Here is a 21,514-nt window from a genome sequence, read left to right on the forward strand (position 1 = left end):
ATAAGTCAACTATACTTTAATAAAAAATATATATATTAAAAAAAATCAAGATGCACAGTCTGGAAATGGGGCAGATGATTTGTAGTAAGAAAATAACTCTTGAAAATATGCTGCCTCAGATGTATACCCATCAATATCTCAGTACTAATACAGCCAATATCCTCCTCTTCTACCCAAACTTACTGCCACATTTCAAGTGAGATTTATCTGTTGTCAACCCAAGAAAATAAATTGCTTTACTATTAAAAAAAAAAAACACAACACTCTCTCCTTGGAAGGAAAGCTATGACAAACCTAGACAGTGCATTAAAAAGCAAAGAAATCACTTTGCTGACAAAGGTCTGTGTAGTCAAAGCTATAGTTTTTCCAGTGGTCATGTACAGATGTGAGAGTTGGACCCTAAAGAAGGCTGAGCACCGAACAACTGATGTGTTCAAACTGTGATGCTGGAGAAGACTCTTGAGAGTCCCTTGGACAGCAAGGAGATCCAACCAGTCAATCCTAATGGAAATCAACCCTGAATATTCATCGGAAGGACTGATGCTAAAGCTGAAGCTCCAATACTCTGGCCAACTGATGCAAAGAGCTGAGGCACTGGAAAAGATTCTGATGCTGGGAAAGAATGAGGGAAGGAGAAGGGGGCAACAGGGGATGAAGTGGTTGGAGGGAATCACTGACTCAATGGATACGAGTTTGAGCGAATTCCAGGAGATAGTGACAGACAGGGAAGCCTGGCATGCTGCAGTGCACAGGGTTGCAAAGAGTCGAACACAACTTAGCGACAGAACAACAATAACAACAAAAATGAGGGCAGAATGAAGATATTTTCCAATAGGGTAGGCAAGGAGAGAGTCTGCCTACAGTAGGTCTTCATTAAGAAAATTCCAGATAACGCACTTCAAGCTAAAGGACCCTAGTTCCAGATGGTAAACGTGAAATATGAAAAAGGGGAAGGGAAGAAATACAAAATAAAGGAAACAAATTCAAAACATCAGTCACTGTAATAAATTTAAATGGACCAAATGTTTGCATTAAAAGACAAAGAATGTAAGACAGGATTTTTTAAAAACCCAACTATCAGTATTTATGAGAGATATATCGAAAACACAGTTTCAGAAAAACCAAAGTAAAAGGATGGAAAAAGAAGTAACAAGCAATTAGTAACAAAAAGAAAGCACATGTATTAATATCAACACAAAAAATTTTTAAAAATGCATTATTAAAAAATCAATAAGGCCACTACACAATTCAAAGAGAAACAGACAACTCCACAATCAAAGTAGGTGATTTTAACACACAACTCAGTTACTGATAGAGCAAGCCGACAAAATAATAAAAAATTCAGTCTACAGAAGTTTTGAATAACAGACCTAAAAAGCTTGTTAAAACAAACACACACGGAACACTCTAACAACAACTGCAGAAGCACATTTAAAACACTGACCACACACAGGGCCATAACTAACATCTCTCCATATTTTAAAGGGCTGTTGCTGCTGCTGCTGCTGCTAAATCGCTTCAGTCGTGTCCGACTCTGGGCGACCCCATAGACGGCAGCCCACCAGGCTCCCCGGTCCCTGGGATTCTCCAGGCAAGAACACTGGAGTGGGTTGCCATTTCCTTCTCCAACGCATGAAAGTGAAAAGTGAAAGTGAAGCTGCTTAGTCATGTCCGACTTTTTGCGACCCCATGGATTGCAGCCTACCAGGCTCCTCTGTCTATGGGATTTTCCAGGCAAGAGTACTGGAGTGGGGTGCCATATCATGCAAATCATGTTCTCTGATCGCAATGTAATTCAGTTAGAAATCATTAGGAAAAAGATCTAAGGAAAAACCTCTCATATTAGGAAAAAAAAAAAACTTTATAATTTGTGAACAGAAAGCATAAATAAAAAAGAGAAATAATCAGAATTGAAACCTTTGGGAATAATGCTAATTCAATATATAGTGAGAATTCATGGCTTTAATTGCTTACATTAGAAAAGAACAGCTGAACATTAATGAACTCAGGATAAAATGTAAGTTAGAACAATAAACTATACGAAAGCAGATGTAAACAAACACAACATTAACTACAAAGATCAATTAAGCCAAAAGTGCTTCCTAATAAAGAAGTGGGAAAGCTTTTCTGTAAAAGGTCAGATAATAATATTTTAGGCTTTACAGGCCAGTCTGTGTCACAACCACCCAACCCTACACTGTAGCTCAAAAGCAGCCACAGATAATGCATAAACAGAAAGGCATGTCTGTATTCCAAAGAAAGTCTATCTGCAAAATTAGGAAGTGGGCAAAATGTTGCCCACAGGCTTTGGTCTGCAGATCCCTGAAAAGATTAATATAACTGACAAATCTCTGGCAAGACTGATCAGGGGGAAAGAGACAAAGGTACAAACAATATTAGGTTTTAAAAACTATAAACTATCCCAGTAAGTTTGAACACTTAGATGAAATGGACAAATTCTCATTTGTCCATTTATCAAAAGTGACTCAAGAAGTGACACTAACCTAATAGCCCTATAATCTACTTTTTAAAATGATCAAAAGGAAATATCCAGCATTTCTTTCAAGTATGAGATGTTGAAATTGTTCCGCTCAAGCTGAAGAGTTCAGAATAAAGCATTATAACTACTAGCAGTATGTTGAGGTCTCCCAGGTCCCCTGATTTGACAATCCCCCTCTCTCAAAACTAAAACTGTTGGGCTTCTCTGACACCCTCAGCCTTGCCTTCTCAACATTACGGCGGGAGCTGACCTAAACCATGGCCTATGTATTCCACGGGCCTGGGTCCTTGTTTTTGCAATCTCCTTAGCACTCCAGTTTCTGCAGCATTTCCATTACACCTACAACTTATCCACTGACTCTACCTTCTCTTTTTCTCCTTCCTGTCTTTGAGTTCCAGAGCTCTCTGGCTGGAAGTTGCTATCTGCTGACGAGCATTCTCTATAATGCCGACTTGTCTGTGTGCTCCTATCTCTGAATATTACAAGCCCCTCCATTCTCCATGACCTTGCTAGTCTCAAGTTTCGGTTTCTCTCTCTCTATTTACTGCTTTAAAGATTTGATGCACTCTGCTTACCTAGTTACCACATACTCTAGCAACACGTTTGGGCAGATGGAACTCTGCCCGCCTGGACCTCTTTGTAATCCTGCTCCTGGGTTCGTCCCTTGGCACCTGCCCCACACCAGTAACTAGTGTGGCTCTAGGCCGCAGCCTCTGCATTATATGTTCATGGTCTGACTCCTACCACCAGGCTACACCTAGCCATGTTCTAAGACCAGCACTGATTCTCTAGCTTTAAAAAAGGTGTCTGTAACAATGACTCATTCTACAATTCTCTACAATAAAATGTAATGAATTATAAATTTTACAAGTATACTGGGAAACAAGTACAAAATGCATATAAAAATCAGAATTTTATGTACTTGTGAGTTGAAAATTATTTTTCAGGTATAGATAACTTCCTGATGTTCATCTACTTGTGACCTACTTATATGTCTTCAAAGATTAAAACAACAGTGTCCACAGAGTTTGTAATACTATACACAGGGTCAGAAATACTACCAAAAGTGGATTAAGAATAAGTCATATTTTTCCTTACTTAGAAACTGAGGACAAACTAATAACCTTCTTTAGTCTTAGGAATTTAGAAAAACTCAAGTCTTTCTCTCATTTTAAACAGTCAAAAAAAAAAAAATGTGGAATTATCACAATACCTAAATGGTACACTTGATGGTAGCTTCTTTAATTCCCTCAGGATTTCATAATTTCTATTAAACCCTTGGATGGTTACTAGTTTGAAGAGAGTGCTCTGATGCATAAACTTCTATCCTAAAATATATTATCGGACCAGATTCACACACTTGACTTACAAATAATAAGTGGTCTAAGTTAAGTTTCAAAAACACAGGCCACATTTTCCAAAGCTCCACCCCCACATCTCCGCCTACTGGCACTCATTTTGATTGTTTCCTTCTTTTGGGAAACCCACAATGGTCTCATTACTTAAATACCACCTGTGCCTATTTATTCAAAGAAGCAAAGCGCCCCTTAGGAAAAGTCAAGTGTGAAATAATTCATTTTGGACTTTTTTAAAAGCAGGTTAGGAATTTTTAAAGTGAGATCGATAGGGTTTATTAAAGTCATCTCTGTAACATACTTTTGCTTTAATAAAAATACAGGCCCTTGACTGTGCTTCATCTGCCATATTTAAAAACTATATGAAAGCTGGATTAAAGCGTGAGCCTGAGGCTGCCAACACGCCTCGCCCTTGTTCCCTACTATAGCAGCCTTCAGTAGACTCCTCTGCATCCCGTCACAGGTAATAATATTGTCAAAGCGTAGCTGATTTATAACGCCACTTGTATTTTCTACATCTATCCACAAGTTCTTGTGAATTCATTATTGTATGCCAACAATACACAACAATTACACAAGGACATGCCCAAAGGAGGTCAAATCACAGAGTCCCTGTGACCACTTTTGCTAACCAATTCTCTCATATTAAGCATCAGTAGACATTCACATCTACAATAATTTAAAAATATCAGATGGTGAAACTGCTGAAAAGAAGATTAATATATAAAAATCGGCCAGTGATAGTAATTTAAAAAGGAAACAATTTCATTTACAATTATATCCCCTTCATATCTTACATACTCATGTATCCATACAAGCAAAATAAATGTAAATGTTTATAATACAAACATTTAATATACACATATATAATATACAGTATTTGGCCTAACAAGAAATGTTCAAAACTATGAATAAAGAACTAAAAAATTACAGAAAAATATAAAAGAGCTAAGTAAATGCACATACTATGTTACTCTATGGGAGTTTTCATTATTGTAAATATATCATTTTCCCCCCAATTAATCTATACCTTTAGGGCATTTCTAATCAAACACCAACAGAAATTTTGGGGAAATTTGACAAATACACTAAAAATTTCATTTGAGAAGGAGAAATGTGTAAGGTTACCTAAAAAAAAGAAGCTACAAAAGAATACTATTGAAGAGGCACTTGCCTTTCCATATATAAAATATACTGCTTTGCTACAGTACCTGAAGTAACTTCATACCAGTGAAGGAACAGAGAATCAGATAAATGAAATGACACAGGACAAGATCAACGACCATTACTACACAGAATTAAATTTTCACATGGCAACCAGTCTACAAGGTCAAAGGACAAATGATAATCTGGAAAAATATTTACAATCTAAGACAAAAAGTTAATATACTTACAATATAAAAGTTTTTACCAATATTTTAAAGGTAAGACAACTCCAACATTAAAACAAAGGATATGAATATAAAATTGGATGTCTATTAACCATAAGAAAAGATGCTCTTCCTCAATAATAAAAGTTACTTTGAGCAATGAAAATTTTTCTTAGACTGACAAAAATTAAAAATGACTAATGCAATATTAGCAAGAGTGTGGAAAAATGGACAGTTGCATATAATAATGATAAAGAAAATATAAATTGTTCTAGCTTTTTTAGAAGGCAATTAAGGACTATCTAGTCAAGGCTATGGTTTTTTCTCTGGTCATGTATGGATGTGAGAGTTGGACTGTGAAGAAAGCTGAGTGCCAAAGAATTGATGCTTTTGAACTGTGGTATTGGAGAAGACTCTTGAGAGTCCCTTGGACTGCAAGGAGATCCAACCAGTCCATTCTGAAGATTAGCCCTGGGATTTCTTTGGAAGGAATGATGCTAAAGCTGAAACTCCAGTACTTTGGCCACCTCATGCGAAGAGTTGACTCATTGGAAAAGACTCTGATGCTGGGAGGGATTGGGGGCAAGAGGAGAAGGGGCCAACAGAGGATGAGATGGCTGGATGGCATCACTGACTCGATGGACGTGAGTCTGAGTGAACTCCGGGAGTTGGTGACGGACAGGGAGGCCTGGCGTGCTGTAATTCATGGGGTCGCAAAGAGTCGGACACGACTGAGCGACTGATCTTATCTGATCTGAAAGACCATCTACTAAAATATTAAATCTACATATTCTTTGGGCCCATAATTTTACATGTTGGAATCTATTCTATAGGAAAACATGTACAAATCTGTAAAGGTATATGTGCAGAATGTTCATGTCTCACCACATATAAAATTTTTTAAAAATGAAAACAACTTAAGTGACATCAAAAAGTGAATGGTTAAGATAACAGCACATTCACACTGTGAAATATAATGTAACCCATAAACGAATACGGCAGCTCTATATGTAACCACCTGAAAATATATCTAATAGTATACTGTACTTTGAGTATATTATTAAGTTTAAACAAAAAGAGTTTGGAGAAGAGTGTGTAAAATATGACCCCACATTTGTATATGTAAAGAAAAGTAGCTGGATGTTTACAGATTCCATTACTTCACATCTTTCTGTAGTAACTGAATGCTTTTTCAGTGAGTATATACTATTTTTTGTGTTCAAGTACAAGACTGTGGGGAATGATCTTATGTTACTAACATGAAATACTGCATTCAACTGAACATTTTTTTCCAAGGATAATTTATCTCTTTCTTCTAATGGATAAATGGCTATGAATTTTAGCTATGAAACAGCTTTTGTTTAAAAAAGGTAATTTTGAAATGCACTTAATTTTCAAGCATTTATTGAGTACATTAGATTCTGAAGATATAAAAATGAATGAGATATAAGTTCTGCCTTGAAGAATCCCAAAGTATACTGTGAGGGACAGACCAATGTATTAAAAAGTACAATAAAGTGTTGAAGTTACTGTGACAGAAGTATGTGTAGGGATAAAATGAAAAGGAAAGGTCATTCTACTTAGGGGAAAACACACTATAAAAGACTTAAACTCATGCTTGAGCCTTAAAGATGATGTGTTGGCCAGGCGGACAAGAAAAAGGAAGCAAATGTAAAAGAAATATACATACATGTATTCTTCTACTTAAGCAAAATATTTCTAGATAGAATGCTACAAAAATAAAATGAGGATTTTTAATATCAAATGTCACACCAAAACAATATTCAAAGCTACAATAATTCTTCTAACATCCATCTAATTTTGTTTTCTATGCTAGCTGAAAATCACTTTAAGTTCTGGTTATTCTTTACAACTTTTTTTTCTAAAAAGTCTACAAAAATGATTTTTAAGTTAGATTTTAAATTTCATTTTTAATTCTTAATTAAAAGACAAACTGCCTTGTAAACGCAGACTTTATGCTTTTACTACTTAAACCAATATTATTCTAAGAGTCACTCTACACTACAATTTTAAAGTTAAACATGTTTGAAATCAACACAGAAATACCTTAACACAATAAATATGGTCTATTTTCACTAAAGAGTTACGTTTTGCTGAACCTAAACGTCTTTAATCCGGGGAGTGTATCATCTCTGCTGTAAACTATTACCAAATTAATCTCTTTAAGAGACATGCACACCACATACACACAAAGCTAAATGTGGGCTTTTTACCTCATGAAGTGTGAGGTGCTTCCCATCCTTCCTCTTCGAGTCGAATCTGCCATATATTGCACTGTATTTTCGAATTTCCTCTTCTTTGTGTGGGTCGTCATCACTCATCTCAAAGATGTGACCGATCATCTTGGCCAACTTCTTGTTGGTTTTCAGCAGCTCTTTCACTTCGTTCAAGTCACTTTTTGGCAGCGTGGGGGCCATGCGCTCCACACACTCGGCTACAGAGAGCGCAGCGGCGGCATCCAGCACCTCGCTACTTTCTTTTGGGGAAGCCGGGGAGCCAAGGTCAGCTGGGGAGAGGCTGTGCTCACTCTCAGTGGCGTGGTGGCCCTGCCAGAGTCGGGAGTCACTGATACTCTGCAGCGCTAAGCTCCCCACCACGTCTGACTTCCCCGGTCCCAAGCTCTGCACGCACGTGGTGGCAGCACACTTGGGGATTTTTAAATGAGGTTCTCGGGAACTGCTGTTCCTTTCATAACTGCTGCAGGATATTCCCAGCCATGTTGGTGAGCCCTCTGGTAACTTATAGATGGGTATGCTACTGACAGGCAGAGACGTCAGTGGCTGATTGAAAAGGCCAGGGTTTGTAACCCAGTCTCTCAAAGCCTTCTGCAGCCTTCTAACATGAAGGGGCTTGCTAGCCATGCCCACGAGTGCCATAATCTCCAGGAACTCCTCTTCTCCAGCTTCACAGAGTTGCTGGACATCATCACCACCTTGTTGGATGAAGGCATCAAAATAAGAAAGCAGGTTGGCTTTTTGTAATATTCTATACAGCTGCAACTCCCCCAGGGTCCTGGGTAAGGCTGCAGCCATCACTGTGGATGGGCTTAACCTGCAAAAAGAAGAGAGGAAACGCTCATCACACTTGCTAAAAACCTTCTTAAGCCTCTTTGTCGGACACTACAGGGTTTAAGATTGCAGTTTGGGAAGAGCAAAAAACAAGGAGCATTTGCACAGCAACTGACTGTTACGGAAGCATTCTCTCTATGCTGTGTGTGTGTGTGTGCGCGCGCGCGCGCACACATGCGCGCGCACTCGGTTGTGTCTGACTCTTGGCGACTCAAGGACTGTAGCTGCCAGGCTCCTCTGTCCATGGGATTTTCCAGGCAAGAATACTGGAGTGGTTTGCCATTTCCTACTCCAGGGGATCTTTCTGACCCAGGGATCGAACCTGAGTCTCTTGTGTCTCCTGCATTGGCAGGTGGATTCTTTACCACTGATACCATCTCGGAAGCCTCTCTCTAAGTTATCTTACTCTCCTAACAATCATAATGATCAACAGTCAGTAATAGTTTCCATTTTAAAGGAAAAAAATATAAAGGCTCAAAGGTCAGTAATCTGCCTGAGATCTCACAGGTAGCTAAATAGGTCTAGGGACTTAAGCCAAACATGGCTCACAGGGCTCTGTATGCTGTATTTTTGAGTATTCACTTTGCTGCTTCCATGGTGTGCACACAGAGGAGAAGTGAAGGATGATAAACTTCTGAAGGAGATAAGAAGTATACTCTGCTACTATGCATGCACTGAATACTTGTGTCAGACCATATGATAAATAGGCACTTAACATTACGTCTCATCCTCACAACAGCCCTGTGAGATAGGTGTAAGTGAAGTCGCTCGGTCGTGTCTGACTTTTTGTGACCCCATGGACTGCAGCCTACCAGGCTCCTCCGTCTATGGGATTTTCCAGGCAAGAGTACTAGAGTGGATTGCCATTTCCTTCTCCAGCGGATCTTCCCGACCCAGGGATCAAACCCGGGTGTCCCGCTTTGTAGACAGACGTTTTACTGTCTGAGCCACCAGGGCTCAGTATCACAAGCCAGAAGTATTGCATGCACTGAATACTTGCGTCAGACCATATGATAAATAGGCACTTAACATGATGTCTCATCCTCACAACAGCCCTGTGAGATAGGTATAGTTAGTTCCTATTTTATAAAGAAAAAGTAGCAAGATTAGTCTTGCAGGCAGATGAGAGATTTCAGTATGAACTAGAATTAATAGGATACAAGGTGGTATATTTAGAAACGGAGAAAAAAGAGGCAGGAAAAATTCAGACAAATAAATGGCAAGACTTGGTGATCACTTAGGTGTAAGTGATGAAAGAGAGGAAACGGTTACCATTTTTTAGAAACACTTTCTGTGGTTCCAGAAAGAAACTAATAGGTGACTATGGGATTACCTAGGCATCAGGGATACATAAAACTAGGGATGTTGGAATTCTCTTTCAAACACACAACACTAGAGAATGTGGCGCAAAGCATAAAGCTGAAGCAGAGTGGTCCTGTTTGCAAAGTAACAGCATGGAACCTAAGTCTGTCTCAGGGTTCAAGAGAGAGGACGAAGCCAGTGTGTGTGAAGAGCCCAAGACAGAGCCAAGGAAGTTATACTTCTAGAGCCCAAGGAAGGCAGAGAAGTCTCCCTTTAAAGAGACAGAACAAGACCCAGCAAAGCACTTCTTGACCTCTTAGCAGTTTTATTGAAAAGTCATTCACAGTTGCCTGGAGACCTCCCACATACATAGAGGAGCTGGCCAAGCACTTCCGTTTAAGAGAAACAAACTTGTAATCAATGCACCTGTAGGATTAAAAGGCTCCTACAGCCCTCTATAGCAAAAATTATAGAAAGCCAAAAGAATGCATACACTGGAAGAAAATGCAAGTACACTCTCAAGAAAGTCAGGAGCAACTGTCAACTGGGAGACTCGGCAAGCTGAGGAACACTGGGAACAGCCCTCAAGGCCAGATCAACAAATCTGGGACTTCTGCTTTACATCATTGGCCAGAATGCTATACAAAATTCTAGTCTCAGTCATCCCGTCCAAGGAGAATGCATTTCCCTACCACCTTAAGGACTGACTCCTGGGAAACCCCAACTCCTGGAACCCCTGTGTCATCCACAGTCTGCTCTCATCAACTACTGACCTCCTCAAATTTTATGGCTCTTTGTAAGTCATGACGTGATGACTTCCCAAGGTATATATTAAAAAAAAAAAATTCAATTTGGGCCCACTAAACTTCTGCTGACAGCCAGGAAATCACTTGGGGGAGCTTCTGAAAAATATAATTTGCTCAGGTTGCATCTCAGAAGACTCTTGTGATTTGGCAAACCTGGCAAACTACACTGGAAGATCCCTGGTTAGGGCACCCTCTGGGCACCACAAACTCGTACAGCTTTTGGTCACCTTTGTGTTCATGTCATGTTAGTTCTCTGGATAAAAACATCTCTGCACCTTGTGAATCACTCATAAGAGGATTTGTTTTGTCCTCCCACATAAAAGGGAGACTTCTGAGGGAGAGAATTTATCATCCAGCTGAACACTAACCCACAAAAACAAGCTCTGGGGAGTTACAGACCCAAGTTCAAGTCTATATTGAACAATATTATACCAAATAGAAGGGTTTCTAGAAAGTGTATGAGATGGAGGGAAGGAAACCTATTTTCCCTTCATACACTTAATGCAGTAATTCCACAGGCTTTCAACTCCAGAGTATACACGCACAAAAATATCTATCAGTTCAGTTCAGTCTCTCAGTCGTGTCCGACTCTTTGCGACCCCATGAACCGCAGCACGCCAGGCCTCCCTGTCCATCACCAGCTCCCGGAGTTCACCCAAACCCACGTCCACCGAGTCGGTGATGCCATCCAGCCATCTTATCCTCTGTTGTCCCCTTCTCCTCCTGCCCCCAATCCCTCCCAGCATCACAGTCTTTTCCAATGAGTCAACTCTTCACAGGAGGTGGCCAAAGTATTGGAGTATCAGCTTTAGCATCAGTCCTTCCAATGAACACCCAAGACTGATCTCCTTTAGGATGGACTGGTTGGATCTCCTTGCAGTCCAAGGGACTCTCAAGAGTCTTCTCCAACACCACAGTTCAAAAGCATCAATTCTTTGGCGCTCAGCTTTCTTCACAGTCCAACTCTCACATCCATACATGACCACTGGAAAAACCATAGCCTTGACTAGATGGACCTTTGTTGGCAAAATAATGTCTCTGCTTTTTAATATGCTATCTAGTTTGGTCATAACTTTCCTTCCAAGGAGTAACCGTCTTTTAATGTCATGGCTGCAGTCACCATCTGCAGTGATTTTGGAGCCCCAAAAAATAAAGTCTGACACTGTTTCCACTGTTTCCCCATCTATTTCCCATGAAGTGATGGGACCAGATGCCATGATCTTAGTTTTCCGAATGTTGAGCTTTAAGCCATACATACACATAAATATGTATGTATGCACATACACACGCAAAAGCTTTTTTATAAAAGGGCTGTAACCTTGCAAGATTCATGGTGTCATCAATGACCTCACCACCTATACTCCCCCAAATTATGGAGTAAACTAAAAATTACCTGAGAAAATCTAGAACAGAGTTTTTGAATCTTTTTATAAGCAATAACAAAGAATATATCATGGACAAATATAAAAGAGAAATTTAAGAAGAAGAGAACTCAAAACTCAAACTTAGGCTTTATTCTTCTGAGATAGGCAATGGTTTTAGAAAATATTAATTTTCAATTTTTATCATTTGTCATTTTTACCCAGAAAAAAAAAAAAAGGAAACCCCCTAGTTTCCTAGGAGAAAGCTCTTATGTTCCAATAAGAAAGTAGTTACCATTATTAACATCTCCACAAGGACTGACAAGACCAAGTGTACATTTCCAAAGTCAAGACACCAGATGAAAGATAAATAAGTGAACTATTTAGAGTCCCAGGAGACTTGCTAAAGGCCCACACTTACCGCTGGGAAAGGAGTTTTCTCCCTAAGCTTTATTCCTTTAAGAGCACATTTCAGTTTCTCATAAAGCCTGTTGTGATCATTTAAACATCCACCACTTCATACATTAATTTGACTTAAAAGAAAATTTTTATAAGTCAAGATTTTCTGTTTTTACAAACTCTGTGTCTACTCTTGCTTCAACAAGAAGGTCTAATAAGTCAAAAGAAAGCTGCATTTCTCCAATCGGAAGTGAATACAAAAGGATTCTAATACAATGCAACATAACATAGGCAGCTAACAGCACAGCAAGTCTGCTCAGCTGCAAACTCCAGTTACCTGGCCTTTGCAAGAGATGCTGGAACAACCATGCTGAGTCTGACCTTTTTATGAATTCCACAATTAAGAGAAATCAGTTACCCATTTTTACTGCATTCAAAACCTAAACCAAAGGCCTGCTGCCTATATACAGCAAACCTCCACTTGCACCAGCTTAAATGTTCTTCAGTCCAGTTAGTCCCAAAGGAAGAGGAATAAAACAGTGGATTCATTTAAGGCCATTTGTTGTTATTTGCTATTCAATGATCTATTTCAAATGGTAATAATTTGTTCCAGAACCTTTTAACGACAAACTCACTTTGGCTCCTTCTGGGGTAGGATCAGTCATCTGCCAAGATTTAAACTATGCTAAGTGAAGTAAGGAGCTGGTTTGGCTCCAAAAACTTTACTGGTCAACTCCTGCTCTGTCCTTGAACCAAAACACAGAACTCAGTATAAACATGGGAAATACAATTTCTCTTTCTCCAAGCTGGGATGTGGGGATTTAGGGTTAAGACAGAGGTGTTTAATGGTCACAAGGAAAAAGAAGAACCATTCCTTCAAACCTGCCTCAATCTAGTCCAGGAAGCTTCAGCCTGCCTTCTGTCCCAACTCCTCCATCAAAGCTCCCAAGTAACTACTGAGTGATCACCAGCTTTTCTCTTTAACCTCTCTGCAGTTTGACATCACTCCTTGAAATGCTCTTCACCTGACTTTTTTTACTATGTTATGCTGCCTTCCCTTACTCTAACTGCAGGAATTCTCCAAATTTTTTTATTAGATCCCATTTCTACTATCTTTCCATATTCTCCCCTGATGATCTCCGTCCACTCCTAGGCTTCAATATTACCTATAGCAGACTGACCTCCAAACCGCTATGTGTAGCTTGGACCAGTGGTTCATGAAGTCACTGCCAACTGCTCTCAAATCCAAATGCACACCAAACACTGACTCACACATAAACATCTACTTTGCAAAGAAAAAAAAAAGAACTTTGTGATTTAATAAAATCTCACTTAATAGTGTGATCAAATTCAAGTTATCAAAGTATTCTCCATTGATAAAACACTAAAAGCAAACTTAATGAGTACTTGCTATTTTTTTTTTTAATTTAGAAAGTGATCTTGTGAGAACCCAAATTGTTTTTCTGATAATTCAGCATTTCACATTGGATGCTGTCAAACTTCTCAAATCTGGTAAGCCAAAAAGAAGTATGTGCTGTAATTTTCCTCCCCTCTTCCAGATTTCGAAATCTGTTCTTCCAGCTCTCATTACTTTTAGTTGCACCACTACTCTTTCAGTTTTCTGGATTAATAAAAGGATATATATTTTTTAATTTTATTGTGATACAGTTAATGTATAATATCATACAAAAGATTCAGGTGTACAATATAATGATTCACAATTTTTTTTTTAATGATTCACAATTTTTAAAGGTCATATTTCTTTTCTGGGCTTCCCTAATGGCTCAGCTGATAAAGAATCTGCCTGCAATGCAGGAGACCCCAGTTCAATTCCTGGGTCAGGAAGACCCCCTGGAGAAAGGATAGGCTACCCACTCCAGTATTCATGGGCTTCCCTGGTGGCTCAGACAGTAAAGAATCCGCCGGCAATTCGGGAGACATGGGTTTGATCCCTTCCAGGGTTGGGAAGATCCCTGGAGGAGGGCATGGCAACCCACTCCAGTATTCTTGCCTGGAGAATCCCATGGACAGAGGAGCTTGGTGGGCTACAGTCCATGGGGTGGCAAAGAGCTGGACACGACTAAGCACAGCACAGCATTTCTTTTACAGTCATTATAAAATACTGGTTTATTTCCTGTGCTGTACAATATATCCTTGTAGCTTATTTATTTTATACATAGTAGTTTGTACCTGTAATCCCTTACTCCTATCTTGCCCGTCCGTTTTTCCCTTTTCCAGGTGGTAATCACTAGTTTGTTATATATCTGTGACTCTATTTCTTTTTTGTTATATTCACTAGTTTTATTTTTAAAATTCCACACGTAAGTGATATTATATAGTATTTGTCATTCTCTGCCTGAATACCATCCAATTCTATCCATGTTGTTGCAAATGGCAGAATTTTTTTTATGGCTGAATAATATTCCAGCGTGTGTATCTTCTTTATCCACTCATGCTTTTGTTTTCCTCTTCCTTCTTCAAATCTACATGTCCTTAGGCCACATCACCAACCTTTTTCTCTGCCTCAAAAGCACCTAATTCTAATTTTCCCCTTGCTTCTTGCCCCAACTTTGAAAACAGCCTCCTCACCTTCAAAATATGCCATACTGAAATGTCGACTTCATTGTCCTGAAGTACAGATGTGGCCCTTTACTCATTTATGCAAATTTCCCCACTGGATGGAGGAAAAAATCCAAACAACTCATACAGGTATCCTAGACCTATCCATCTTCCTCTGTAGCCCTTAACCTTCCTCTGATACTTGTGCCAAACACTGGACTTTGCTCCAGTGGTTCTTCACAGACAGTTAAGAACCAGAAGACAGAGAAGCAGGCACACACTTAAACACTATGCTAAATGCTATGCTAAGTATTAAAGAGCCATGGAACAGAGAAGCAAACTTACATGGCTCTGTAGAACAGATTACCTCAGGCTTTAAGCTCCTCGATGGCAGAAGCTCATGGTTTAGCAGTAAAGAACCCGCCTGCCAATCAATGCAGGAGAGGTGGGTTTGGTCCTTGGGTCAGGAAGATCCCCTGCAGGAGGGCATGACAAGCCACTCCAGTATTCTTGCCTTGGACAGAGGACCCTGGAGGGCTACAGTCCATAGAGTTGCAAAGTCTGACACAAATGAAGTAACTTAGCATGCAAGATGTAGGGACTAGAGTCTCATTCAGCTTTTATCCCTCTCATCTAAGTATTGAAAGAGGAATAACATCTCTGCTAAAAGCCTCTGTTAAATGAAACCCAACATTTGAGTCAGACTCTGATTAGCAGTCTCTTTTTATAAATCAGGGCTTCCCTGGTAGCTCATCTGGTAAAGAATGCCTGCAATGCAGGAGACTCCGGTTTGATTCCTGGGTCTGGAAGATCCTCTGGAGGAGGGATAGACTACCCACTCCAGTATTCCTGGGCCTCCCTTGTAGCTCAGCTGGTAAAGAATCCGCCTATAATGCGGGAGACCTGGACTCGACCCTGGGTTGGGAATATATTCTGGAGAAGGGAAAGGCTGCCCATTCCAGTATTCTGGCCTGGACAATTCCATGGACTCTACAGTCCATGGGGTCGAAAAGAGTCGGACACGACTGAGGGACTTTCACTTTGTATTCCAAAAGGGATCCCCTCTGTGTTAACTGGTGTCCAATCTAGTAAGGCCCATCCTGCTACTTTACCTACCATCTTTCTCATTCCCTCATCCTCAGTACTTCCCCTTTCTTTAATTATATGGTGGATTCCCATAAGATGGCCAGATGAGCTCCCTTTACCAGAATACATCATTATTAGCCTAGCCCCAACAGCAGCATTTTAAGAAGTCAATTTCAATCACGAGAGATCCTAGGTCTTTTCCCTCTTGATTTCTATGAATTAAAATGTCATCTCCAGATAACAAATATCAATCTTATTAACGATCATTAGATTCAAATGGATTAAAAAACACTACTCTGGAATACTCCTCTTCATGATGCAGGAAATATACAAATGTATATACACAAATGTATATACACACTGTGAAGTCTACGGCATTCCAAAGAAGAGACTCTTCCAGGACTGGGGAGAAACCAAGGGCAAAATTCTAGTAAAATCTGACTTATGCAGAGGACTATCAATTCCTGCCTCCCAACACAGTCTGAAAGTTTTACTGTGAAATTATCTAAATTAACACCAATCTCTTCCAGACTTCTAAAAAAAAAATGTGAAAATACTTGGGAAGAGTTAGCTCATGAGTCATTTACAGATTAAGGTGAATTGGTTCCACCAGATTGTTTTCCTCTAACACCTAGATGAGATCGGGTACACACTAAGGGAATGAAAGGTAGAGACAGGAAATGGCAAGGAAGGAAATAGGAAATCTGAAGTGGGTGGCTACATTTAAAACATCTGAGGTAAGGCCAGGTTTGGGAGAATGTAGCCTGAAGGCATGGTTTATCTGGTTGCTCAGATGGTAAAGAATCTGCCTGCAATGCAGGAGACACAGGTTTGATTCCTGGAAGATCCCCTGGAGAAGCGAATGCCTACCCACTTCAGTATTCTTGCCTGAAGAATTCCATGGACAGAGGAACCTGGCGGGCTATAGTCCGCAGGGTCGCAAAGAGTCGAACATGACCAAGTGACTAAGCACACACAGCCTGAAGGTATAGGAGCCTGGGGAGAGGGTGCAATGGGTACTTTACAGGTTGAGATTGAAAAGACAAGCCAGAATCTGGATGACCCTTGAGCCTAGGAGTGAATTATTTGAATTTTTTTTCCTAGTCCCAGAACTCAACCTAAAATAACTAAGTGTGGCTTAGTTACATCATGGGTTATTTAAGACTGCAGGGCGGTCCTATGTATGTGTTTCAAGTATCAAATGATTTAACCAGGCATATTTATTGTTAAACATTCAGGAATATATCTTAAGGCAAGATATTTTTGAGAAACCAACATAATACTGTAAAGCAATTATCCTCCAGTTAAAAATAAATATTTTTTTTAAAGCCAAAAAAAGAGGTATTTTTGGATCTTATTACTGTAATATCTATGAATTAAACATATATCTTCTAATACATTAACAATAATTTAGCAAACTTAAAATGTTCTCGCCTACTGATTTTTTTCTGAATTCTGAATGAAGCTGGAAAAAATTTCACGTAAATCTCTTAAAATTTTAATTATTCAAGGTGTAAGCTTAAATTTATCAGTATTAGGAAAATCAGATTTTTTGCAATTAAATAATAAGTATGCATTAACTGTGATAATAACAGGTAAACACTAGTATTTCATATAATGACTGGAAATTCTTCAATCAACGAACAATCAAGTTAGTCACCAAACATTAAGTGCCTTCTGAGCATGTGGTGTGCACACAGTACATATAAAATTTTATTTCAGAAATTCCTCTTTAAAAATTATTAAATCAACATGTACTACAAATTAAGATGCAACTCTCTAAATACAATATATTGATAAATAACAAACTATTTGAAAGCTTAATGGTATATTTTAGCTGTGAGAATTCCGACAAGGATTACTATTTTTTCCCCAGCATCAACTTCCCACTTGTTTCATATTTAAGAGAGTATATTCTACTATTGCACTAGTTATTGAAAATGTCAGATCAAAAGGCAAATTTGCATTTAATATAAGAACTGTACTATTCTTCATTCTACTAAAAGGAATGAACGAAACAAAACTAAATCCAAAGCACAGGGGCTAGGAACCTTATATTAAGCTTAAGTGGGCATTATTTATTCCTTATTATTTTTAATAAACTTTATGAAATATGCATACAAAGACGATTATACTAAGGAAGATCTTAACCTGTTCAAAAAGTATTATAAAATGGTCATTTCCATGGAAGTAACATAAAATGTATCATACTTCTGTGGTATCCAGAATATGCTTCACATTTAAGGGTAAATTTTACAAAGCTTTTATTCCTAATAATGTACATGCACAGCACCAACAAAAACAATTAGACTTATAATGGACCAGACGAAGTCCAGAGTCTAGGTTAACAGACACAAAAACCTGACATACTTCTGTTGCCATGCAACCATTTTTTACTTTAAATATTTAACGTTCATGCAATAAATTCTTCAAAGGTTTCTGCCACTTTGTCATACATTATAATTTTTTCTTTCAAAACAGCCATGGTACAAATCCCCAAAATCTTTAATAATAAGCCAATATGCTCTTAAAATGTGATTAAAAGAAAATACCTAATGCTTTAACTGATTCTCCAAATAACAAGGAGAATGGAAATATATTAATTTTCTACAGGGCAATGGATTTTACTAGTCAACAAAAAAGGAAAATTTTTCATTAATTTAACCGAGATTATTTAATTTTGTTAATTCTCAAACAAGGAAAGATATATCCACTGGATATAGCAAATTACTTATTAGCTATATAAGCTCACTAAATTTCCTTGTATCGGCTACAGTATTCCTAAGGATTTCTGTCATGTTTGCTACATCCATAATTAGCAGTAAGAATGAAATCAAAATCTACAATGCCTCAATGTTTTTATTATTATCAGATTTACTCACACATAATAGGAAATCACCAGAGCCAAGGAAAACAAAATTTTCCTAATACCAGGCTGACATATTAACTTTGGTGCAAGCTGCTAAAAATAATAAAATTAAAACGAGAAACCTTCCAATGGTTCTTTGGTATATTCTTTCATGACCTGATTTACCAATAACTAATACCCAAACAGAAATAAAGTAGGCTGACCTTGCAGATATATATAAACTCTCAAGAGAATCCTGCTGCTCAGTCACTCAGTCCTGTCCAACTCTTTGTGACCCCGGGGACTGTAGCCACCAGGCTTCTCTGTCCGTGGGATTCTCGAGGCAAGAATACTGGAGTGGATTGCCATTTCCTTCTCCAAAGAGAATCCTAACATGCACAATAATACCTACAAGGAGAATATAGTTCTTAAAACTTAACGAAAATACAGTATTAAATGTTTCAAGTACTGGAAAATGGAGGAAAAAGGATACCCCTGAATCTAAAGAGACACTTTTACTGGCCCTTAGGCTGGACTAGAAGCAGCTTTTTAAGGTCTTCTGGAAAACATCAGCTCCCATCCAAAATAGAGAAAGTAAATCCTATGCATCTTTTCTCCCACTACTCCTTCTTAAAACCCACACATAAATTCCGACATGGCATAATCTGGTATGGTTTACAGGGAAATTTTTCAAAAAAGTGAAAATCTAAGAAGGTATTTCATTGTGTGCACACTTCTCCAACAAAACAGCCTAGCATTTCCTACGTGACTAATCTTTTTAAAATTCTGTTTCACTGTTCCTATGCAATCTAATATTATCTATTAAAACTGCCAAAATATTTTTAAATAAGATCTGAGTATTTCCCTCTCAGCTCTGATCTTTGCACTCCTTAAGTTTGCAGACGTGTCACTGGCAAACCAATTGGTAGTGACAGGTTACTCCAAACCAACTCTTTCTGGGGGAAATTTTAAATTGACAGCTACCCCCAAATTTTCCCTGCCTCCCGAATCTCTCTGAGTGAGGAATTAAGTATATGCAAGTCAAGGATTTCTCCTGATCACCTGCTGCAAAACTTGGTCTGCAGAACCTCTAAATGCATATTCCAATTCAATTATCCTTTCGCCCAAGATCTTACAAAACTTAGGCTCACTCGGAAGTGTCCTTTCACATGAGCCTTGTGAACCGCGAAGTTGCAGTCCCAAAGCATTTGACTGCCCTCGCAACGTTTCTCCATAAATAAGGTCACAGACTTCTGCATCCAAGGCTTGTATGTCCCACATGTGTTGGCAAATTCCATACTCGGCCTTAGCGAGCACAAATGAGTCTCTCGCTTCCATCTCACCTCGGTGCCAAGTTTCTGTAAGCCACTTTAAAGCAAAACTCTCCTTCTGCCTTTAAAAAGAAAACGACTACATTCCGAAAGAGAGGATACTCCAGACGAAAATTAAGACTCTAAAGTAAACAAACCAACAAAAAGACTCTGCCTCTGCGGAAAGAGGCTGCAAAACTCCGGGGCCGGCGCGCGCTCCCACCGCGCACAACCCACGGGCGCTCAGCGCCGCGCGCGACGGCCACAGCCGGGTCAGAAAAGTGGACGCCGCACCCCGGGCTTTCTGGGAGCGGAACGCACAGGTCGGCCCCGCGGCCCGGCTCGCCCTCTTCTCGCTGCCCCTGCGCACCGATTCTCTCCGGGAATCGTCCACAAGAGCCCGAGTCCGCCCTCTCCTTCCGGCAGCGGCCGCGCCGAGCCCGCGGCCCTGGACGCCCGCCCCACCAAGTGCCGGCGCAGCCCGGAGAATCCGCCGCCCCAAGTTCGCCCGAGCACTGAGGCATTTGGCACTTGGCGGACAGCGAGTCGGTACGTACTCGGCCAGCTGCTGCAGCGGTCTTGGCGCGCTCTCCCCAGAGGACACCTCAGCCCCAACTCCGAAGTGACGGCCCCCGGCTCGGTCTCCTCGGTCGGCTGCGGCGGCCGGGACGCCCCCGCTCCCATCGAGGTGGGGGGAAGGGAAGGTGGTGGGCGCGCTCTCCCTACTCCCCCCCTTCCAGCTCGGGCCCGCGGCTCCTTCCCGCCCGCCAGCCCCGACGGCACTCGCTCGGCCGCGGTGGCGGCGGCGGCTGCTCCTCCCGACTCGGGCGCGCGGGCGGCTGAGGCGGCGGCGCCTCCCCCGCTGCGCCCTCCCCCCTACTCCCCTCCCCGCCCCGCCCCTCCCCTCGCGCGCGGCACCCCCCTTCCCCCGCCCGCCTCCGCCGCCTCCACCCCCCGCGCGCTGTCACGCTGGGAGATTCCGCTCTTGCTACATGCGCCGCTCCGGCTCCCGCCCCCGCGCGGCCGAGTGACGCAGATCCCGGCGTGGGCCGCCGCGGAGCGGGGGCGGGGGCGGCGGCCGCCGGGGCCGGGGCTCGGCCTCTTCCCGCCGCCCCCGCCCCACGGAACCCGGAGGGCGGCCCATTCACGCGGCAGCTGGGAGGAACCAAACGGGCGCCTGGGAGGGGGCGGCTCCCGCGAGCCCGGCGGGGAGAAGGGGCGGGAAGGAAGAAGGCGGGGGTGGCGGGCAGGAGAGAGGGGAGGCTTGCCAGCTGCCGGGTGAACTGGGAAGGTTTGCAATTAAAAAAAAAAAATTGTTTAATGTGTGAGGTTCCCAATATAGTATTTCAAAGAGCACACCCGGCCAAATCCAACATCCCCCGGGAGGCTGACTTTAAAAAAAATAGCACGCTTGGCCCACCGATCTGGGCGCCTGGCTCGCCCCGCCCCCGCCGGCCCGAGGCCGGGAGCCAGGTGCCGCCCCCACCCCCACCCCCGGGTCGGCCGGCCCCCGGGTCCTGCGGGAAGTT

General features: G+C 41.0%; 1 protein-coding gene across 3 annotated transcripts in view; it reads right to left on the reverse strand.

Annotated features, from left to right (window-relative positions):
* Nucleotides 1-20,625, reverse strand: part of NAB1 (NGFI-A binding protein 1) — a 49,133-nt gene extending 28,508 nt beyond the window's left edge. For all 3 annotated transcript variants that reach the window (XM_061432663.1, XM_061432656.1, XM_061432668.1), the window contains exons 1-2: nucleotides 20,543-20,625; nucleotides 7,460-8,297 (exon numbers count right to left, since the gene is read on the reverse strand). In XM_061432663.1, the coding sequence (XP_061288647.1) occupies nucleotides 7,460-8,278 (819 nt within the window). In that variant the 5' untranslated portion in view covers nucleotides 8,279-8,297; nucleotides 20,543-20,625. The remainder of the gene's footprint in view (nucleotides 1-7,459; nucleotides 8,298-20,542) is intronic.
* Nucleotides 20,626-21,514: the final 889 nt, after the last annotated feature.

The sequence above is a fragment of the Bos javanicus genome, chromosome 2 (assembly GCF_032452875.1).
Source record: "Bos javanicus breed banteng chromosome 2, ARS-OSU_banteng_1.0, whole genome shotgun sequence".
Lineage (NCBI taxonomy): Eukaryota > Metazoa > Chordata > Mammalia > Artiodactyla > Bovidae > Bos > Bos javanicus.